Source organism: Pogonomyrmex barbatus, unplaced genomic scaffold (genome assembly GCF_055798465.1).
Source record: "Pogonomyrmex barbatus isolate J1 unplaced genomic scaffold, ASM5579846v1 scaffold10, whole genome shotgun sequence".
Lineage (NCBI taxonomy): Eukaryota > Metazoa > Arthropoda > Insecta > Hymenoptera > Formicidae > Pogonomyrmex > Pogonomyrmex barbatus.
The window spans coordinates 5,312,518-5,332,032 of record NW_028297099.1 but is presented as its reverse complement, the minus strand read 5'-3'; the positions used below and the strand labels follow the sequence as shown (position 1 = coordinate 5,332,032).

Sequence of the window (19,515 nt, the reverse complement as noted above, 5' to 3'; positions counted from 1 at the left end):
ATGCGAATACGATAGGCAGTCGTTGTCGCGCAAAGTGACACTGAAGTGGCGCACGCGAACACCTCACAGGTGACTCCAATCAAGTCGAAAACGAGATAGTTTGTTCTAGACGTCCCAACGTAACAGTCATTCCGTGGTGATTGAGCGATTCCGTCAGCCGGGGTCGTAAATCAAAGGTGGACCGGTACGAGTAGAACGATCCCCCGATTGCCCGAACCGATTGCAAGTGAACAAGCGTCTCTCGTTTGCGATTCGCCGGAAATCACAAAGTTAAAAATCGCATGTTGTAGTTGTAAAAGTGCCAACGAAGAAACAGAAATGCAAATAAAACGAATCGGACCTAATTTTTTTGTAAAACGCTGAATTTACGAAAGGGGTTGAATATTCGTTTTAAGCCTGGCGCTCGCTCTGTCTATTTTTAACTACTGATTGAAATGATCAACGTATTTACGGAGTTATGCGATGTGTGTTGACGAATTATTTTGCATGCGATTCGTTAATGCTTGATCCGGCTTTTGACATAATTTATTTCAGCTTAATTCGTCCGATAGCATGCCGTTAATTTTTGACATAACGCTCTTTTGCGTCAAATATGATCTGCCGCATTTCGTTAATAGATATTTAATGCGGGATTAAACGATGCTGAATAAGTAAATTTTATTTTATTTCACATTACGCGTATTTAAATTTGCATTTGCAGCAAAGTACCGAGCAAATTAACCTGCGAATTCGAATTATCGGCGCATATATCAAATGCCATATAGCACAGCGGCTGCATTTCATAATGCAAATTCGATAATGGAGCAACAAAAATCTTCGACTTCCGAATATATGGGCTTGTGTCTCTGTATCGATGTTATTTTAATGCCTCCATGCGTTTAATTATTTCCACGCATTTCTAGCACGATCTTTTTCCGCTAACCATTTTATCATAATTAAATCGGGGCGAAAGTGATTTTCAATTAGACTGTTCGAGTATGCCGCACAGTACGTCGGTAGTCAACGATCCAATTCGATCCAAAGGGTGTCGGTAATTTAGCGGCTAATTCTCTCGTGGAAGATCAATTGCCGCGGCTCGCAGGCACCGTGTAACAAGCGGCAATTTAAGTGTCTCGCAGAATAATGCAAGTTCTCTCCCTCGTACGAGAGAATCGAGAATCGATCGAGTTTAATCGTATCGTACGAAACTCGTGCATCCAGCGTGTTGCCGCTGGCATCTAACCAACGAGAAGGAATATATTTATAAACCGAATGATTTCTGTAAACTTTACTTTTTCCTTTTTTGATATCGTACGCGTGTTGCGAAAATATTTCTGATTTTGATATTTTAATTCTCTGATATTTTAATTCTCGCGAAATACATATATAACGTCGAAATCTGCAATTTCGCCCAAAATGAAATCGGTCTCAATTTTTGAGCTGAGCGCCGTCAAAATGAATGAGACGAGCTCCGCGTTTCATTCTCCTTTGCCTCTTACCGCTTTAATTTTATATCAAGCAGCACCGACCAGGATGCATCCCCTTAATGCTGAAAACGCCAAGATAAGTGGAGGCGCCGCACAACGGCGACGGGACATGCCGTATTCGCAGGGATTTACGTCGACGTGCGATGGCATAAAACTCAATTATCAGATTTAGCTCGCGGCTTACTGCCGCGTAGCCGGCATATTACTCGGCGATGCCATTTGGAAAAATTATACGATCCTGTTTACCGTCACCATCCTACTTTATGTCGGTATGCGCCGGCACGTCTTTATTTTAATGCGTGTCACTTCTTTGCGCGCGTCTCGTTCGACGAAACACACACACACACACACACACACACACACACACACACACACACACACACACACACACACACACACACACACACACACACACACACACACATACACGCACGCGTTTTCCGCGCAACGAGAGATCCGACGTTATCCGAAAAGTGCCACTCGCGGCTTTGCCGTTCCGCGACGGATATTATTCAGCATTTCGCATCGCAGCTATGGATGTACCGTCGCAGAAATATGGGATATCCGACTGTCGAGCTGTCGAAGTTGCCATTGCATTATATTGGCATCATATCTAAATCGAGCGAGAAGACTCGACAAAGGGAAATTTGTGGGGAAAAGCGTTATAATTATAATTAAACCAAATACATGACAGTGTTTGACAAACTGTAATTAGCCATTTGAATATATTTGAATTTATATCGTTGAATATTATCGAATAAATTTTTCTCAAGCATTTTTAATAAAACTGTGTTAACTTCGACACGTGATACATTAAGGATTACAAAAAAAAAAATGTGAAAATTAGGGATTACAGAAAATATGTGAAGAAAACAATAATTATTTAAAAAATAAGTGTATAGTGTATACAGGGCAGTTGCTCGAAATCATGTTAAATTAAAGTGTTAAATTCATAACGTATACGCTTGAGAAATTTTTATAAAATAGTAAGTTAGAGACTTGTTTGCGACTTGTTTGAGACTTATTTTGCGGAATAGAAAGTTCGCGGACAAACAGGTGAACCAAATTGAAGAGAACTGTTGTGGTTTACGCGACTAGAGGAATTGGCACGGGGATCTCTCGATGAGATTCGCGTCAACAAAGCTAAACCGTTGGTACGCAATGATTTCGCTGAACCGCCCGAAACACGTCGGTACGTAAGGAATTCGCAGCGAGCTATGGGGGTTCTTGAATATCAAAGGGACACTCTGTCTTTGAATTTCGAGTATCGGGATGCCATGAGATCCTTCCGCAAACGGTGCGGATCGAGTCGCGCAGCTTGCGCCGGCGCTGATTTTAGTCAATGTAACAACACAGTAATTACGTCACGTCTAATTTGCGAGATACATGACATGGAGCAACCAGGTATGCATTCCGTTAGGTTGTGCTTAGGTTGTGACACGTAATGCATTGTGCGCGAGCGCAACGTGCAGACAAACTAAACTAAACTTAATACTTCAATCATAATCGGACGAAGAAACATTTGTGCGGTGCGTTCCGCGTACAAATTATCGTGTATTTTCCGAAGTCTCGTAGAGAAACTACATTGTTGGAAATAAGATTTCCAGTTTAACAAAAGCCAATTCGATTGTGATTCGCTTGTTCTCTTGTGCCGAGTGTCACAGTAATGCATTTAAAAGCATGTACATATGTGAAGCCACATAAAGTCAAACATTTAATATTGCAATTTCTTATGAGCAATTTAATGCGACCTCCAATCCAATTTTCGTCCGAATTGATATCGACGATCCATATTGGTTGATAAAAGGAAAAGTAATATTGGATATTACATATGTAACACTGTATGTAATGTTACCAATGGTTACGGTGCGAAATCGAACGGGAGTCGCCGTGACGGCGGAATGAAATAAAGAGCGTGAACTGTCAGCATGGTGTCAGGACCGTAATGGTCCGCAGCGATGATAGTGACACCGTCCATTCGATACCGAAGCGTGAAATTAACCCGGGCGCATTTCTCCCAGGAACGTAAGCTTGTTCTCCGCGCGATGCAATTCCATTTTTGCGAGGGAGCGAGATGCGTCGCGCTCACGTTTTCGCTAGTTGTAAAATTTTAACTTGTTGGCGTGTGTTTGAAAACAAGAGCGTGTTTAAACGTATCTCTTTTGGTCCGGGTGTGTCGCGATGCTCTGACATGAAATAAATAAAATGTCAGATGAAGGGGCGTTCCGAGTTTATTAGTCGGTATGGGCAACCGCCACTATAAATTATATATTTTTCATAGGCAAATTTAGACAATTTGTATAGGATTTATGTAGATTATTTTATAACATAAGAGATGCATATGGAATATATTGTCACTTTTTTTAGCAAGAATTTCTCATTCTGTAACTAATTGCGTCTGAATGCGAGTCATCGTATTTTACTCATAATTATAAAACATAATAGCAGTAATACGTTCTCTGTATGCAGTCGCACGTACTTACAACTATATGGTCCGATTATCTGACGCGCTATGCAGATGCATACACGGAAACATATACTCGTGATTAACGCAAATACAAATCGCGCCGCGTTAGTGACCCATTGCAATATTCTACCGTTATCATTCGAAAACCGCAAACGGTTGCCTTATCTTCCGCTGAAACGAAAAGCGGTATATTATCTGCAGACTTAAAAAAAACCAATCTCCTATCGCTGTATTATAACGGTCCAAATTTTTAATGATATTAATACAAAGAATAGGTATTTTATATATTAAATTATGAATTACTTTTGGAAATCGAAAACAACTGTAAGATCGTCGAATTTTCTCTTCCCGTACATCTCTTTATTTTCTATTAATTTTGTTCATAGAAAAGATGCATAAACAGTAACGATATTTTGAGAAAGAAAAAAATTAAACCTCTCTCGTGCTTGTTAAAAGAGCCATTATGAAATGCACAGAGCAGAAGATAGATTTATGTAGATAATATATTCCATGCTTCTTGCAAAGCATCTTCTCCTTCCGTGTGCATACTCTCGTTCATTAATTTTTTACGCACACATAGTACTATATATCGCGACTGCCCTTTGAGTCCTTTGAGCTTCGCCGGGAAAGAGAGATCGTATGCGTCGAGTTCCGCAAATTGTTCATCCCGCCGCGGAAAAGTTCCAACCGGTTGTTTCGCCGCGGCGCGTTTTCGCGTTCCTCTCGCTCGAGAGCTTTGACGTCCATTATGCGTTATCATGCGTCGCGGTTCGCGGAACGTTTTCGTACTTGACCAGGACGGCAGTCGTCGATGCCGTCCGGACCGCTGGCTGCGGTTCGGAGGGCGCGTTGGAATTCCAGGGGAGCAAGTTTTACAGAAAGCATCGTCGCTCGTGTCGCGCTTCGTATGTATTGTGGCCGCGTAACGTCGGCGTAGCAACGTCGCGTATACTCAACACATTAATACCACGGTGGCCGCGGTATTAATTACACATGCATTATCCAATAATCGTCGCGATGACGAAAGTTTCGCGTGCAAACAGAGCCGCGCGCTACGGCGCGCCGGTATGCATTCGCGAGCGGTATCAGGGCGGCGCGTAAGTTCAGCAAACATCATTACGCCCGCGACTCTGTAACGAATGTGAGGCCGCGGGGTTTGTTAATTAAGAAGATACGTCAGCCCGCCCGTGTTGTTTAATGCAATCTGTTCCCCGGGAAACCCTCGACAAACAGTTGGTCGTCCTCTCTCCGCAACTCGAGTTCGCGCGCGAGAGGCGCACTTTAGCCACCTCCGCAAGAATGTGATCTGCGCGAAACTGAAAGGAATTTATTATCTGTCCAATTAAGACGGATAATTATGCAGCGGTGTCCGCCGTGCTGGCTGCGCTAACTTGTTAGTCGTATAATTCATGCGGGAGAATGTCATGCATTCGTGAATGTGTTGAATCATCACGGATCAGACTTATATCATTTCTCATTCGAATCGCGTACTCTGAAAAAACGCGGCGCCGTAATTACATTTTTGTTTGCACTCTTTTTTTCCTATGGTTATTACGTTACCGTATCTTGGTGGAATTTCCATTTCTTTAACGTTAAACGTATATTATCCCCACGTCCTGTATTGTGCATCGTTCATACAAAAACATCAAGTTATCTTTACGTATTATTCTCATCGGGCATATAATAATTATATCTTATAGTGAAATTCATCAATAGTCGGAACAATTAACAATTCCTCATTAAAATTAATCATATTAAATACGGTGGGAGATACAATCTCGTTTCTCATTACGTACAATTTCGTTACGTTACGCGAGTGCGTCTGTCAGGTTGCGCGATGTCACGTGCTTTCACGGCAATTGTGCGCGAGACCGGACTCGTCTCGAGGAAGGGAATCGGGATGCGGATTATAAATGAGAGAAGCTCCGTCCCGCCGATCGCGGCGTATATGTTTTGACAATGTCAGCACTGTAGTAACGTGACGAATTGTGTGCATCCATTGCGACACGTACCGCGGAGACAATCCCGGGGCGTCGTGGCGCCTGTCACACGCATGTCGCGCCGTCGTTACGTATAATTATTCACGGGGCCACGTCTCCAAGATCTAGAACACGGCAGATTAGATTCTGTCTATCAATTTCATCCGACGATGTAATCCGCGTGCATTGCTATCCCCGCCGGGGATTACTGCTTCGTCGCATTAACTAACAATATCCCCGCCTCAGCCCGTCCCATAATTAATATCATTATTTGTCATCTGCTCAATGCGCTCTAATTTTGATCCATCATTTAGTTCCTAACGTGACGAGGATCTGTAATCGCGCTAGTCTATTTTACACCCTACGCCTTCGAACAAACGTGATATATATATTTTGTGATCGCCGCATGAATATTGAAATGTAATAATTCGATATTTCTGTGTACACATCCATTCTTCGCATTGAAATAAATATAAAAAGTCAGTCCGCTAGAAAATATATAATATTATTTTTTCGGAAAAAGATTTCGAACGATCGCGATTTTTCGTTTTACAATAAAGATACAATTTTTAAAGTAATATCCGCTGAAACGAAATAGGAAAGCGAATCAAAGCGAGCTTACTTGTGTCTAGCTCTCAATAGTAAGACGCATCAAACATATGAGACGGAGGAGAGTCACTCGATACGAGGTCAATCGCTTCCGACGAGAGTTCATCTCGGTGTGGTCGCACGTACACACATACACACACACACACACACACACACACACACACACACACACACACACACAAAACACACACACTCGGGGATATTCGCCGTATATTGTTACATGCGATTATTCACGAAGACATATTCAGACCGGAGAAGAACGGGCGGACCGGATCTCGTACGTTAGGTCTGTCTGGCTTGTCCCGGATAGCAAACCGAGGGCGAGATTACGACGCCATCCGCCTTTCTCCTTGCTGTCGCGCTGCTTATGCTGTCGGAAACACGGGGCTTCCCGCGAAGATGTCACTATCCGGACGAATATCAGCGCGTTCCGAAAGCTACTTCCGTCAAAATGGAACGCACGTTCGAAAGTTGGCGAGAGGCTCGCGCTCATCCGGAAATCTCGCAATGTCATACTTTCGCAAAAATACATTTGTCGGTTACAATGCTCGTCGTTGTCTGATACATCGTGAAGATCTATTTGGACGAAATAAATCCTGACAGAATGCTCCATATATCGTATAAAACTGCGTCACTTTTATAACGCTACAGTATTTTTGTGATATGACTTTCTGAACTTAATTGCCTTATCAAATAATTAATGTAATTGTTTTTTTTTCTTTAATCAAATTTAATTACTTAGCTTTCCTCTTATTTTTCTGAGATTTTAATGAAAGATTCTATTAAAAGTCTTGAAGAAATTAATTAGGGCAGAAGTTGATTTTATTTATTTGTGACCGCATTCTTGCATGTTAAATCGATATTTTGAATAAAGGGAGGATCCTTCAGTTCTCGACGAGTAATAATATCCTGTTCATCAAACGCGTCTCCACGTCTATCGAGCGTCCCTAAAAGACAATCTCGATATATCACCGAGTATATCTCGCACGTATTCGCAGGCGAGGCGCATTGCGACACGTGCTCGTATTAAGATTGTCGTTTGCGCCGACCTAACGTCATTCTCCCGGCCTGGGTCGTATTCCACAGGAATGACGGGCATGTATGTCGCTCGTTTCGCACACGTGCACGCGCACGCAGATGCGGCAGGTGCGCGGCGGCTTACGTAGACGCCCGCGTTTATTACGTCGCGAGGCGACAGAACCTCCGTCGCTCGTCGGAGTTTCGAACCCAGAAACACCCTGGGCTTCGAAGCTCGAAGCGGGGGGGAGGGGGGGGGGGCTCGTAAAGAATTCGAGCGCACTCGTTCCGCCGTACGTCTCGTCCGCTCGCAGATCGAGACCAGACTGCTTCGTGTTACCCTCGGATCTCGTTGTGGAAATTGCAAACGAATTCCGGGCTAAATTGGGCTGATTAATATCTAGACGGAAATACGATAGAATGCGATCGATCGATCGGGCCGCGTTCGGTTTTTGGGTGGATATATCTCAGCTAAATCTTTTCGATAACGTTAATTTCATATCAGATAGTAAATGTCTCGCATAACATCGGCCGCTCGTTTTTCTTGCAGGTTTACGAGATGTACGTGACCGGTTATCAGTTCAAGGTGTTATCGCCGGTGTTCACGGGCCACTGGGGATTGCAGACCAGGAAAACCAGGCCCGCTTGGCGCGAGCGTCAAAACAGTGCCAACAGAAAACAGTTCGAAACGTTCAAGAAGGAAGTATTCGCTCGTTACATGCGAGATCCGTTAAAAATGATGAAGAACTCTAACTGACGAAAGGCTCATCGAGGGTCTCATTAATTTGAGATGCCTCATTTATGTTCGTCCTTAGGTTCAACATCGAGAAACCCAGAGTAGAATTAGCCTCTGACTTATTATCAGTGCTCACCACGTAAATGTAGTCAATAGATTCAAAGTGTTTCACGTGATCGATCAAGTCAACGAAGAATTTTGCTCGTATTTTTTCTTCGTCTTGTATTATTATTTTATATCACGATGTTTGATATTACATATCGCGTAGGTCTTATAATTTGCTCTCTCTTTATTTAACTGTCGTATTTGACTTATAGAATCTCATCCATTCATCTTCTCCATCCATCGATAGTAGATTTGTATGTTAAGAATAAAGAGGTATTTATATTCGAGTATATTCTAAACTGTACGTTTGCGTAAATTAGATGAGAATCTTTGATGAAAGATAGTCGATCTTATCTTTCGAAGTGGGAACAATAAGTGTGAAACCGAATTAAGCACAACGACGGAGGTGCCCAGTATGCTCGGGAGAACAGATGCCAGATCGAGTAACTGCGATCGGCGGATTCGCGCTACTTATCGAACCTTCCGGTTCAGCGGAACTCCGCTAGGCGGAATCAACCGCGAAAGCTCTTGTTACTTCCACTCACGATTCCCCAAAGTCATCAGAGAACCGCCATGCGGGATCGCGGAATAAATATCTCTTCGTGAGTTTCGCGGCACGTACTCGCGCACGACGAGCGGGAAAACGAGGGCAGGGGATCTTAAGTGAGCGTACCTCGTTAGCTGTCTGGGGTTTAAGAGGGTGGCGTTTAAATCCAAAATCGATACTCCGCTTGACACGCTGGCGTAGCGTTCCGAACGTAAAATAAACAAATGACATAAACTATCGCCACGGCGTATCGTTTCGTATTTGCAGAAAGAAGAGGCGAATATAATTTATGTATAAGGTGTCTCTAAGGTCGCAATTCCTTTTGTCGATAGATTATTTGACTAAAGTTAATTTAAGTTAATTTTCTTCTTCAACGAAGGATGACACCAATAATCTTTTAGTTATAGGAATTTTATATAATTCAGAAACTTTATAATTTTAAGAAGAAAATGTTGGACAATAACAAACTTCTGAAGATATAATTTGACCGAGTTTTAACGATTATATATTACATATTTTTATATAATCGTTAAACCCATTTTAAATAGTTTTTAGATAACGGAAAATGGAAGGAATATTTTGAAATATGTAATTAGAGGATAGCAAATATGTGTGAATAATTTTGCATCATTGGAAAATCATGCTCTACAAATCGAGGGATCGACGGTCGTGTGACATCCCGAGGCGTAATGCACGCGTTTCATTTAGCAATATAATCAAGCCGCTTCACAGGATGCGCGCTATGCCTTTACGTTAATATCGCCGATGTTTGCTTTACGTTACGAATTTACAGAATTAATTATGGACGAGGTCTTGAGATTTGCAGGCACGTATACGCAGAGATTGTTCTCATTTGCTCGCGCGTTGTGTAAGCTCAACAGCGACAACGATTGCTCAATAAATATCACCACCGGTAACGTTTTATCCGATCTTTAAATAATATGCTCCTATTTTCTCTTTTAACTGACATGATATATCTTCTCAAATTTTATTTCATCGCTTATGCTTAAAAGAAACTTGTAACAAAATGCATAATGAAATATACACACATAATTTATATATTTATATAATATACATATATTACATACAGATGTATACAAATATTAGATTTTTTAAATTTATTCTACTTTCAAAAATTTGTGAGATAAAATCGCCGATGTCAGTTAAAAGTTGAAACGTCAACGTTTAGTTTAAGGCACAGAGTCATCTTTATATTGTAATGTTTTTACTGATAGATGTATAAAAAGTTAGTGTATAGGTGGTGTTGTGAAATAATAAACTGTAATAAAGAAAGAATTATAAATCAATACTATTATTTTTCTAAATAATGATTTTATGATTATGATACGTTTATGATAAATTTATTGATAAAAAAGACAACAAGATACTCTTAAATTGATCTAAAGATAATAAAATTCCATTCTTTTATATTGGTGTTTTATAATGTGATAAAATTTCGCAGGAAAAAAAAATATATATAAAATGGTTTAAGTTAATATTATACAAGCAAGGTAAGCGCCAAATAAATTTTGCTTCCTTTGACTTTATGATTAATTATTCATTTCCATTATACATTTCTATTACTTTACAGGATTAATTATTTTTAGCATGCATATTTCCTTTTTCTCCTATTTAGTTTTTCTTTGTTATAAAAATTATGCTAATAGAAAAACTAAAAATAGAAATTTCTCTTTGTATCAAAATTTTCTTTCCGCTTACGGGACTTAAAATGTAATTGTGTTACGAAATGATGAATACGAAATCTCGTTTATCATACATCAGCGTGTAATGTTTCGTTTCTCGAAGACAATAGCATCGCTCTCGTATTGTGGTGTTGCTCCATAAAATAACATGACTCACATTGACTCACCCTCGTTCATCCCCTAATTCCGAGAGCTACGCGAATAATCCGATTAAGTATTACGTTCTATTGCGTTTTGCGAGCTAGAATGCGTCAGTTTTTTTTTACGGTTATCTGGAACAATCCCGCGAACGTTCGGCAGTTAACTCAAATCGCGAATATAATGGCTGACAATAAAAAGTATCTCTCTCTCTCTCTCTCTCTCTCTCTCTATATATATATATATATATATATATATATATATATATATAAAATGAAACTTCACCGAGTGTGTGAGATGAAAATGCTAACGATCGAGTGGTTTCAGGACGCATTCCGACACCACTCTATGGCGCCAGGTTGCGGCGCGTACGTACATTTTATCGTGTTACCGCGGTTGCATCGCGTGTCATAGGTGTCGGCTTCGAGTGCATCGGGTTCTTCGAGTATACCGTAAAAAGATATCGAGAGCACGTGCGTTGAATATACAGAGAGATATGAAAATGCGGATCTCCGGCGATAGATTCTTCGATCAGAAATCCAAAAATGATATTTCTGTAATAAAAATATTGAAAGAGAGGAGAGAAATCATATCGTCGGTTGCAATAATTAAAAAAGAAATTTTAATATTAGATAACTTGGTTAAAATTTTATTAGTCGCGGAGTTTTATTTTCGAAGAAGTTTTTCATCGAATTTCTAGCTCGAAAATTATTAGCGTTCCAATATCTTTGCTATGATAAACTCAAACTTCGTCAAATCTATTTTCAAGATTATTCAGGTTTTCTGGAACATCTTGCGTGTAGACGTAGACGATATCGCGGCTCGATTTAAGTATACATAATCGCCGCGAATGCATTATCCGATAGTTTATCCTCGATTTCTGCAATTGCATTTGTGGGATAATTTCGAGAATAAGCAACATGTGTATCGCGAAATCTTCCCTCAATAATTTTTCGCACGTTAGAAAACAGGACGGGAATTTTCCTAGTCTACGTCTATGCACTCTGTAACGTAACTTAACGTTTAAGCTCGAGATATAAACCGTTTTCCCGGCTTTCCCCGCGATCGTTTCGGTTTAGTAAAGTTTGTTTACGACCATCGTATCTCGTTATGGAAGATCGGGAAGGATGCGCGCAAGAATCCGTAGTCGTAGTTGTCGTCGTCGTCGTCGTCGTCGTCATGTCGCTGCTGTTATCGTCGTTATCGCTTCTTGTTGGACCAACGTACGGACGCGCTATCCTGGCTGTTGTAAAGGATTACCGCGCGCGAGAGAGCGGAAGTTCTTTAAAGGGAAAAAATGCGGATTTACTTACTTGGCAGCGCGCGCCGAACGCGGGGAAGAAGGAGATTCCATCCCTTACACCACGCCGTGCTATCAACGTACGTATTCTCGCGTACATCTCGCCACTTGTGTGTATCGTTAATCCTGAAACGAATTTCTTGAAAGAGCACGCGTCGCACACCACGGTTTAAGTATAATATATTCCGGCGCGAATGTTAAAGCTCTCGTTGTATATTCAACGCCGGATGTATATACGGCGGGTATATGTTCATTAATAATCATAAGGACGCAGAGGCGCACTTCTAATTGCATGATGATCGTGGTGATTAGAATTTAAAGAGAATATTTAGTTTTGGATAACGAAGAGAAAAGATATGCAAAACAAAGTGACCAAATAAGACTAATTATAGATCCTCTGAAATTGAAAACCGATGGCAACTCGAATCGATTATCGATACGAAAACTTTATTTCTGATCTGACATATGTTTTATTGAAATCAATTTCTTTTCATTACTACTTTAAATTTACTTAAATGTTAAATCTTTTTTTAATAAATAATAAATATGTAATAATTATATAACAACTGTTTAGATATTTATATAATTAGCCATCATTTACATTTAACATGTCTTCTTCCTTATCATGTTTTTATATTACGGCAATTTAGCTAGACGATGTAATAGTTTTACTTAAGCAGCGACGACCTTTTACACTTTTCATACCGACGACTCGTTTCGAGAATGGCTTAATTTTCTACACGTTGCACGGCTATTTAGCTAGTTCTCTGCCAGTTTGCACGAGTCTGAGAGAAAAAGGGGAGGCGGATAATGTGTGCACGACAGGGCTTCGTCGCGGAATACGAAGGATGTAGACAGAACGGTAGGGCGGGTAGTATGTGGTGGTACCTGTAGGTAGATATTATACGCGATACATCCACCTAATCCAGTGTAATCCTGACTAAATTATTAGATTCATTCCCCTCGACTCCTCCTCTTTCGTTTTTGTCGCGATCGACTTGGACGGTAACTTTTTTCCCTTCTCCTTTAGCGAAGCCGCTGTTTCTCCCTTATCCTTGTCAGGATTTTTCTATTAGATCCCTCAAAGCTGCTCGAAAAGATACGCAAAAAGCGTCGTCGAGAGAAAAAGCTACTGAGGAACGTAACGGGGGGATATTAAAGCGGAATTTTGAAATGGTTTGCGCGTCGACCTACCGCTGAGAAGACGAATGGTTCCAGATTAAATCGTCTCGCCGGATGTTGGTGAAATGAGAGTGTAAATAGATTTCATGTTATGTCGATCAGTGTTATTTTTGTAATTGTAATTCACTGTATTTATGTTCGAGTAAAATTAATCTTAAAACGGAAGCTAATTTTAAAATTAATTTTCAAATTGCGGTGTTACGTTTCATTTCCTTTATAATTAAAGAAAGTTATTTTAATTTACATTTGATTTACAATCGTAGATGTATTAATATCTCTTTATATTAGATACTTTATATTAGTAAAACAATGAATTGATATCGAGGTATGAGAGGAACGAAAGATAAGTGAAAAGAATTTCCGAAGAAATGTACGGGATGCGTCACGCGTCACGCGTTCGAAAGAGTGAAACTCGTCTTCGAGCGTTCTCGCGATTCAATTCTATTTTGCCGCGTCAGATGTTTGACGCTTGGTTAAATTCGCTTATCCGCACTGTCGCGAATTTTTCGTTGCCGGTCCTGAAGACAAGTTCCGGGCGCGCAGATTGCGCCTTCCTCGCGACGCGCTAAGTTCCATCTCAAAGGAGCGGAAATTCTCGTTCGCCGGCAGATAGAATTCTAGTCGTCCAGTTTCCGCTCGAGAAGTTCAAAATTTGCCCAGTTACAATAATTCGCACTGCATTAACGTATTATTTGTCGGCAACTTTTAACGCGTTTAATACCGAGAGAATTTGGTCAGAGAGATTAAAAGATAGAGAGAATTGTCAACTTGCCGGTGTAATCGCAGTTTTTAGGCGATTAAGATATTGGTAGGACACGGCACGGAATAGCGGTATAACATTAAGCAAGCGGTCGCTAACGGGTAACACCAGTAGTCGGTGTTCCTATCTAACGTCCCCTAATACGGGGACGACTCTAATCCCGTCTGATCTTGAATAATCTGAACTAATCTCGTGCAATCTAACGGCAGCTTTCGGCACCGGGTATGAGCGCCGGTGGAATAGGTCCGTTTTCAATTAGAGGGAACATTTTGCTGATGGCGCCTTCCCCGCCGTCCCTACCGGCTGTATGTCTGCCGAAACTTCGTACGGATACGGAAGGAAGGAAGGTTTACGGATACGGATGCCGGTGGGAATCTGTCAGTAGGAGCAATCCCCATAGATAATCGCTGGATTATGCAACTGGATTAGGATTTTCTACAATGCGCGCGTGCGTGAACTTTCTTACGGACACATGTACCTTGATTAAATTTTAAGAGCGATCAGCCGGAGAGAGGTCTCACGTAATCTCTCACTTTAATAGAATTCAACCGTGTATTTCCAGTGTTCTCTCCGCTCTGTCAGAAATAGGCATGAATAGTGCAAAGTTGGATTTCGCGAAAAAGCTGTGTCCATTTGGAAATTGCCGTTCATCAATTGTACCTTTCTCGGTAGAACCGCCGAGATCGAAATGGAATGTCAAGTTGACGTTTCGACATACACTACGTGCATTGTTTGAGCAAGTTTTTGTGCTAGCGACTGTTCCTGATTACAACGCGGCTGCACACGCTACTTTTTTCTCAATTCACGGCGCATTTCAGCAGCATTGCAATGTACACTTTTACGCGAATGCAATCAATCTTTGGATTTTTATAAAATATCGCGAATAAACTTAATGATAAAATTTAACGATCTTCTAAAAATCTCTACATTTCCTACTTATTTTCTCTATACTAGAGATTTTTATTTCCAATAAAATGACAACTTATGCAAAAACTGTTACATTTTCACAATAACTATTTCTATATATTTTCCTTAAAAATTTATATTTAATACGTAGAAGTAGTTATTGTGAAAATGTATGCATCAATTTATGCATAGATTGTCATTTCGTTGGGAACAAAAGTCTGTAATGTAGAAAAAATATGTAGGAAAGGGAAGGATTTTTAGATTCTTTTATCTGTAATAACATTTACAAACCAACACATAATTTATCGTAAAAATACACGTAGCTTTCCATATAGTTGTTAGCGGTTAAAATCCTCGCGATGTCATTTAAGGATTCCGATAGACGCCTTCGACGTCAGATGATGAAGAATGGTAAAGTCACAGCATAATACGACGCTTCGTTATTCGTCGTCGACGTGATGTCGGTTCCCCGCGCGCTATCAACAGCCGCACAGGGTGACTTGGGGGTGCGTGAAACTTGCATGGCTCCGTCGGATCGTCGGAAATTTTGGAGATCTGACGCGGACACCCGACGAAACTTTTTGAAGTCGCATAGCGATAGCAGTCACGAAACTTAGTACTTTACATCCCGAGAGAGAAGTTCGGTTGTTCTTCTATATACGCGATCCAGGACGAAGAGGCGTGCGTGCTATCTCGCCGGGTCTTCTTAATCGAAATATATTCATGCACCGTGTGTCACTAGTGTTTACAGTGCAAAATACTCTGCACTGTTATAGATGTGGACCTTTCCAGGTAACAAGTATTTTCAAGCGCATACATTCGCATATTAAATTCGCGTACAAAATCATATTTAAATATGTTTGCTTCAGAATCATAAATTATGCATTTCTTTTGTAAATGCCTAAAAGAGAAAAGGGTAATATTATCTCGAAATAATATCCAACTATTATTATTAGTATTAACAAATGATAATTGTAAATGTGTACTGTATCAATAATTAATTAATAATGTAATTATTATAATAGATATATTGATCTAAGCTTAACAAATAAGCAGAGAGACTTCAATAACTCTGAAACTTAAATAAAAAATAAACAATAGCTTTTTTATTTTTAAAAATGATTATTTTTTAATTTATTTTTCAAGTTATTTTTTTTTAAACACACGTTTTTTTACTCGTAGCGTTTCTCAGAAACATTTGTTTTTAATACGATCGCGAAGATATTACTTCCTACATGTTTTTTAATTTTTCAAATTTAATTATGTTTAAAATTTTACTTATATATATATATATATATATAAAACTTTTTATCTGAAATTATAAATAAATTTTAATTATATTATGTTTTTATACTGCTATTATTACATATGAATCAAATTCTACAATTCTTATTATACTTTCATCAGAATTATCTTTGGATTGCTATAAAAGTAGACTTTTTTTAGAAAAAAAATGTTTTTCCTGATAATTTTCAACGTGAATTGGATGGATATTTTCTCAATTAAAATTGCATAATTTTATATATGTGTGTGTGTGTGTGTGTGTGTGTGTGTGTGTGTGTGTGTGTGTGTGTGTGTGTGTGTGTGCGCGTGTGCGCGTGTGCGTGCGTGTGTGTGTGTGTGTGTGTGTGTGTGTGTGTGTGTGTGTGTGTATAATAGAAAAGAAAATATTTTGATCTTAACAGAAAATAGCACACAAGTAAAAAAAGCGCTTTAATCTATCTTCGTAATTCATTTTCTAACTGTGACTTATTTTCCACGGATAGCACCTGCTCCCAATTGCGAGTCTCGGATTCTGCACCTCCACAGTCTTCTTCACTCTTCCACATTAATTTACTGCATCCACTCTCTTGCGATTCGATCTCGCAACGGCAAGGTCGTCCCCTCGTGATCCGCGTGGAATCGTAACTTCGCCGTCTTTTTCCTCATTGGATTTTGAGTGTCAAATATTTGCGGAGTCTGACGGGGATGGAGAAAGGGACGAATCGGCCGCGATCTTCTCTAGATTGCACGGGGATGCGGGTGATCAAAAGTTTAGGACGGATGAGACGAAGGAGGACGCGGAGAAGACGCGGTGTGGCACGACGTCGCGCGACGACGACAGTCGTCCTGCAGGGCCGATAGGCGCTCTGGGCGCCTGCAGGACGAGAATCGTTTTGTAATTGATAGGAGTGTTTGTTCGCGTTTGTAAATACCATTCCATTAGTGCTGCCGCGAGTACGAACTACACGAACTTTGGCGCGCACGCCAAAGTTTCGCGTTTCCTCGGCCGGAAATACGACTAATCGTGCCGCCGCTGTCTGCCTTCCCGTTCCGTAACCCTCACTGGATACTCATGGTAGCTAAACACATAGTTGCAGCGCATTTTCTTTTGTGCGCGTACGAAGACCACACATGCGAAGAACGCGCGTTTCGAGTCGCATTTATCATTCTCAGACTAATTGGAGATAATTTTCTAATTGAGCACTTAACGAAAATTAAATGGTTACGAGAGTTCCACATATTTCCATAGATGTCATTTAATATTTCAAAGAACATTTAATTAATTCTAAGAGCAAAAAGATTTTAAGTAATTAACTTAAAATTTTATATTTGTTATAAAATGTGTTGTTTAATTTAATATAATCTACGTTACTTAAGAAATAAAAATTTTATGGAGTTTCCTTTGCTATGCTTCTATGTAGTAGAATTGAAATTAAGGAAGATGTCACGAGGATGTTGCGTAGAGATTGTATATTCTACTCATAATGTATATAATCATATCACACACAATGTTCAAATGTGTAACTGTTTCATATAGAACTAGACGCATTACGGTAATCATAGTCCAATGAACATGACGTTAAGCGTGAGCGCATGTTGATAATGCAGTTCCATTGCGAGTGAATTGAATGGATTACAACAATGACTTCCAAAGTGTTTCACGTGATAAATGGAACGTTGTATTTTTACCGTGTATGAAATAAGCTCCATTTATGTTTCTAATACCTAACAAGTTTTTTACACAATGTATCAAATTTTCATATTTAAAAATGAAAATAGAATTGTGAATAAATAATAGTCTTTTTCTTCTTTCTCGGATATAGATTTTGAAATATGTATGGATATGTGTATAAAATCGTGTATATATGTATATATAATACTCAATAATAATTTAAAACAGACGAGCACATTTACGAACACCATCTACGTAAATATGAATAAATATATATTTTTTTAATCTCCTTTTTTCAATCAGCAGTAATTAATATAGATAAGAAAAGATTTCTTAATAATAGAATGAAGGATAAATACAAACTAATAAATAGACGAAATAGTCATAAAATATCGATCGCTCGTTTCAGCTGAACAATGTCCTGAGTTGGTCGTTGGCTTTTGTCGAATAGCAACGAATGCGCAATTTCGTCCGCACAATTTCGGGCTAGCTCAGGCGAGAACGTCATCCCAATGCGAATTTTACGACTGATCACTCGCGGAGTCCCCTCTTTTGTCACGTTCCGTGCCGTGGTTTTCCCAAAAGAAAAACGGATCCTCGGATATGGGTTCCTTCGATTGGAACGGATGAAATTCCATTTCCACGGAATTTCGCGTAATTTCTTCGGAGCACTGTCGCGTATATGTCCCGAGGAAGGCGCCATTCTCTCCATTTTAGTCATCTTTTTGAGATGATACAAGATATGAGATGATATCTATCGGATATTACTAATCTTCTCTATCAACCATTTCTTGGAGATTCGGAAATACTCAGAACAAATATTCAAGAATCTGTTAGAAAAATATTTCTGCTTTTCAATCTTACTGCTTTAATTTTGGAGGTTTATAGTAGCAAACAATACTATTTAGAGAAAAAAAAAATAGAAGAGATTTAAGTAAATTAATTAAATTTTGGACAGTTTAATTATTTTTAATTGTTGATAAATCGCGGATTATAGAAGTTATTATCGGAGTTCTGTCTCTTACATCACGTTGATCGTGAATAGCGATTAGCTACGTCAATTCTCTTGTCAAGAAAAATGCGATCTTGCGGCACGTCTATTCGCAAATCTGCGCCGAGAGGGAATTCATTCTGAACCGCGCGTCATATAATGAAACTCGCGATACTTGTCCCGGCTGTGAGTAATTAAAATGTAAATTATGTGTTGTGAGTAAACATGTTTGCACGAATTGCGCCAAGTGCAGCCGGCGTCGGAAGGATTATCCTTTAAATGAGACTCGACAATGCGTGTGTTAATGTCACGATGCATTTTATAGAGATAATATCTGAAAATCTCACACGCAAAGAAAAATATCCAACTAATAAGGAAAGGAGAAAATTCGTCTATTCAGTTGATGCAAACCATTATTAAACTAATTAACAATATTTCTCCCTGTGTAATACTTATTTCATACGTATATATGTAATGTCTGAAACTATCTTTATACGATTACGCGATGCATATAGAACGAAAATTATTATACTTTTCAATGGACTTACGGCACGTTTATAGCGTTTTAATAGTTAATAAGGATGTTTCACATTATATCTACGATATCCGTACAGTCGTATTCCATGCGTTTCATGATCTAAAAAAAATTCTCAACCCTTCCTCTCACATCTGAT

The 19,515-nt window shown here is 39.5% G+C and overlaps 1 protein-coding gene across 3 annotated transcripts in view; it reads left to right on the top strand.

Annotated features, from left to right (window-relative positions):
* The window catches only part of LOC105432588 (beta-1,4-glucuronyltransferase 1), a 54,654-nt gene that overhangs the window by 20,764 nt on the left and 14,375 nt on the right, over positions 1 to 19,515 (top strand). The window contains exon 4 of one of the 3 annotated variants that reach the window (XM_011647462.2): positions 8,089 to 10,233. The exons of the other annotated variants lie outside the window; for them this stretch is intronic. Within the exon in view, the coding sequence (XP_011645764.1) occupies positions 8,089 to 8,295 (207 nt within the window). The 3' untranslated portion in view covers positions 8,296 to 10,233. Of the gene's footprint in view, positions 1 to 8,088; positions 10,234 to 19,515 lie in introns of those variants that run through there. 3 annotated transcript variants of the gene reach the window in all.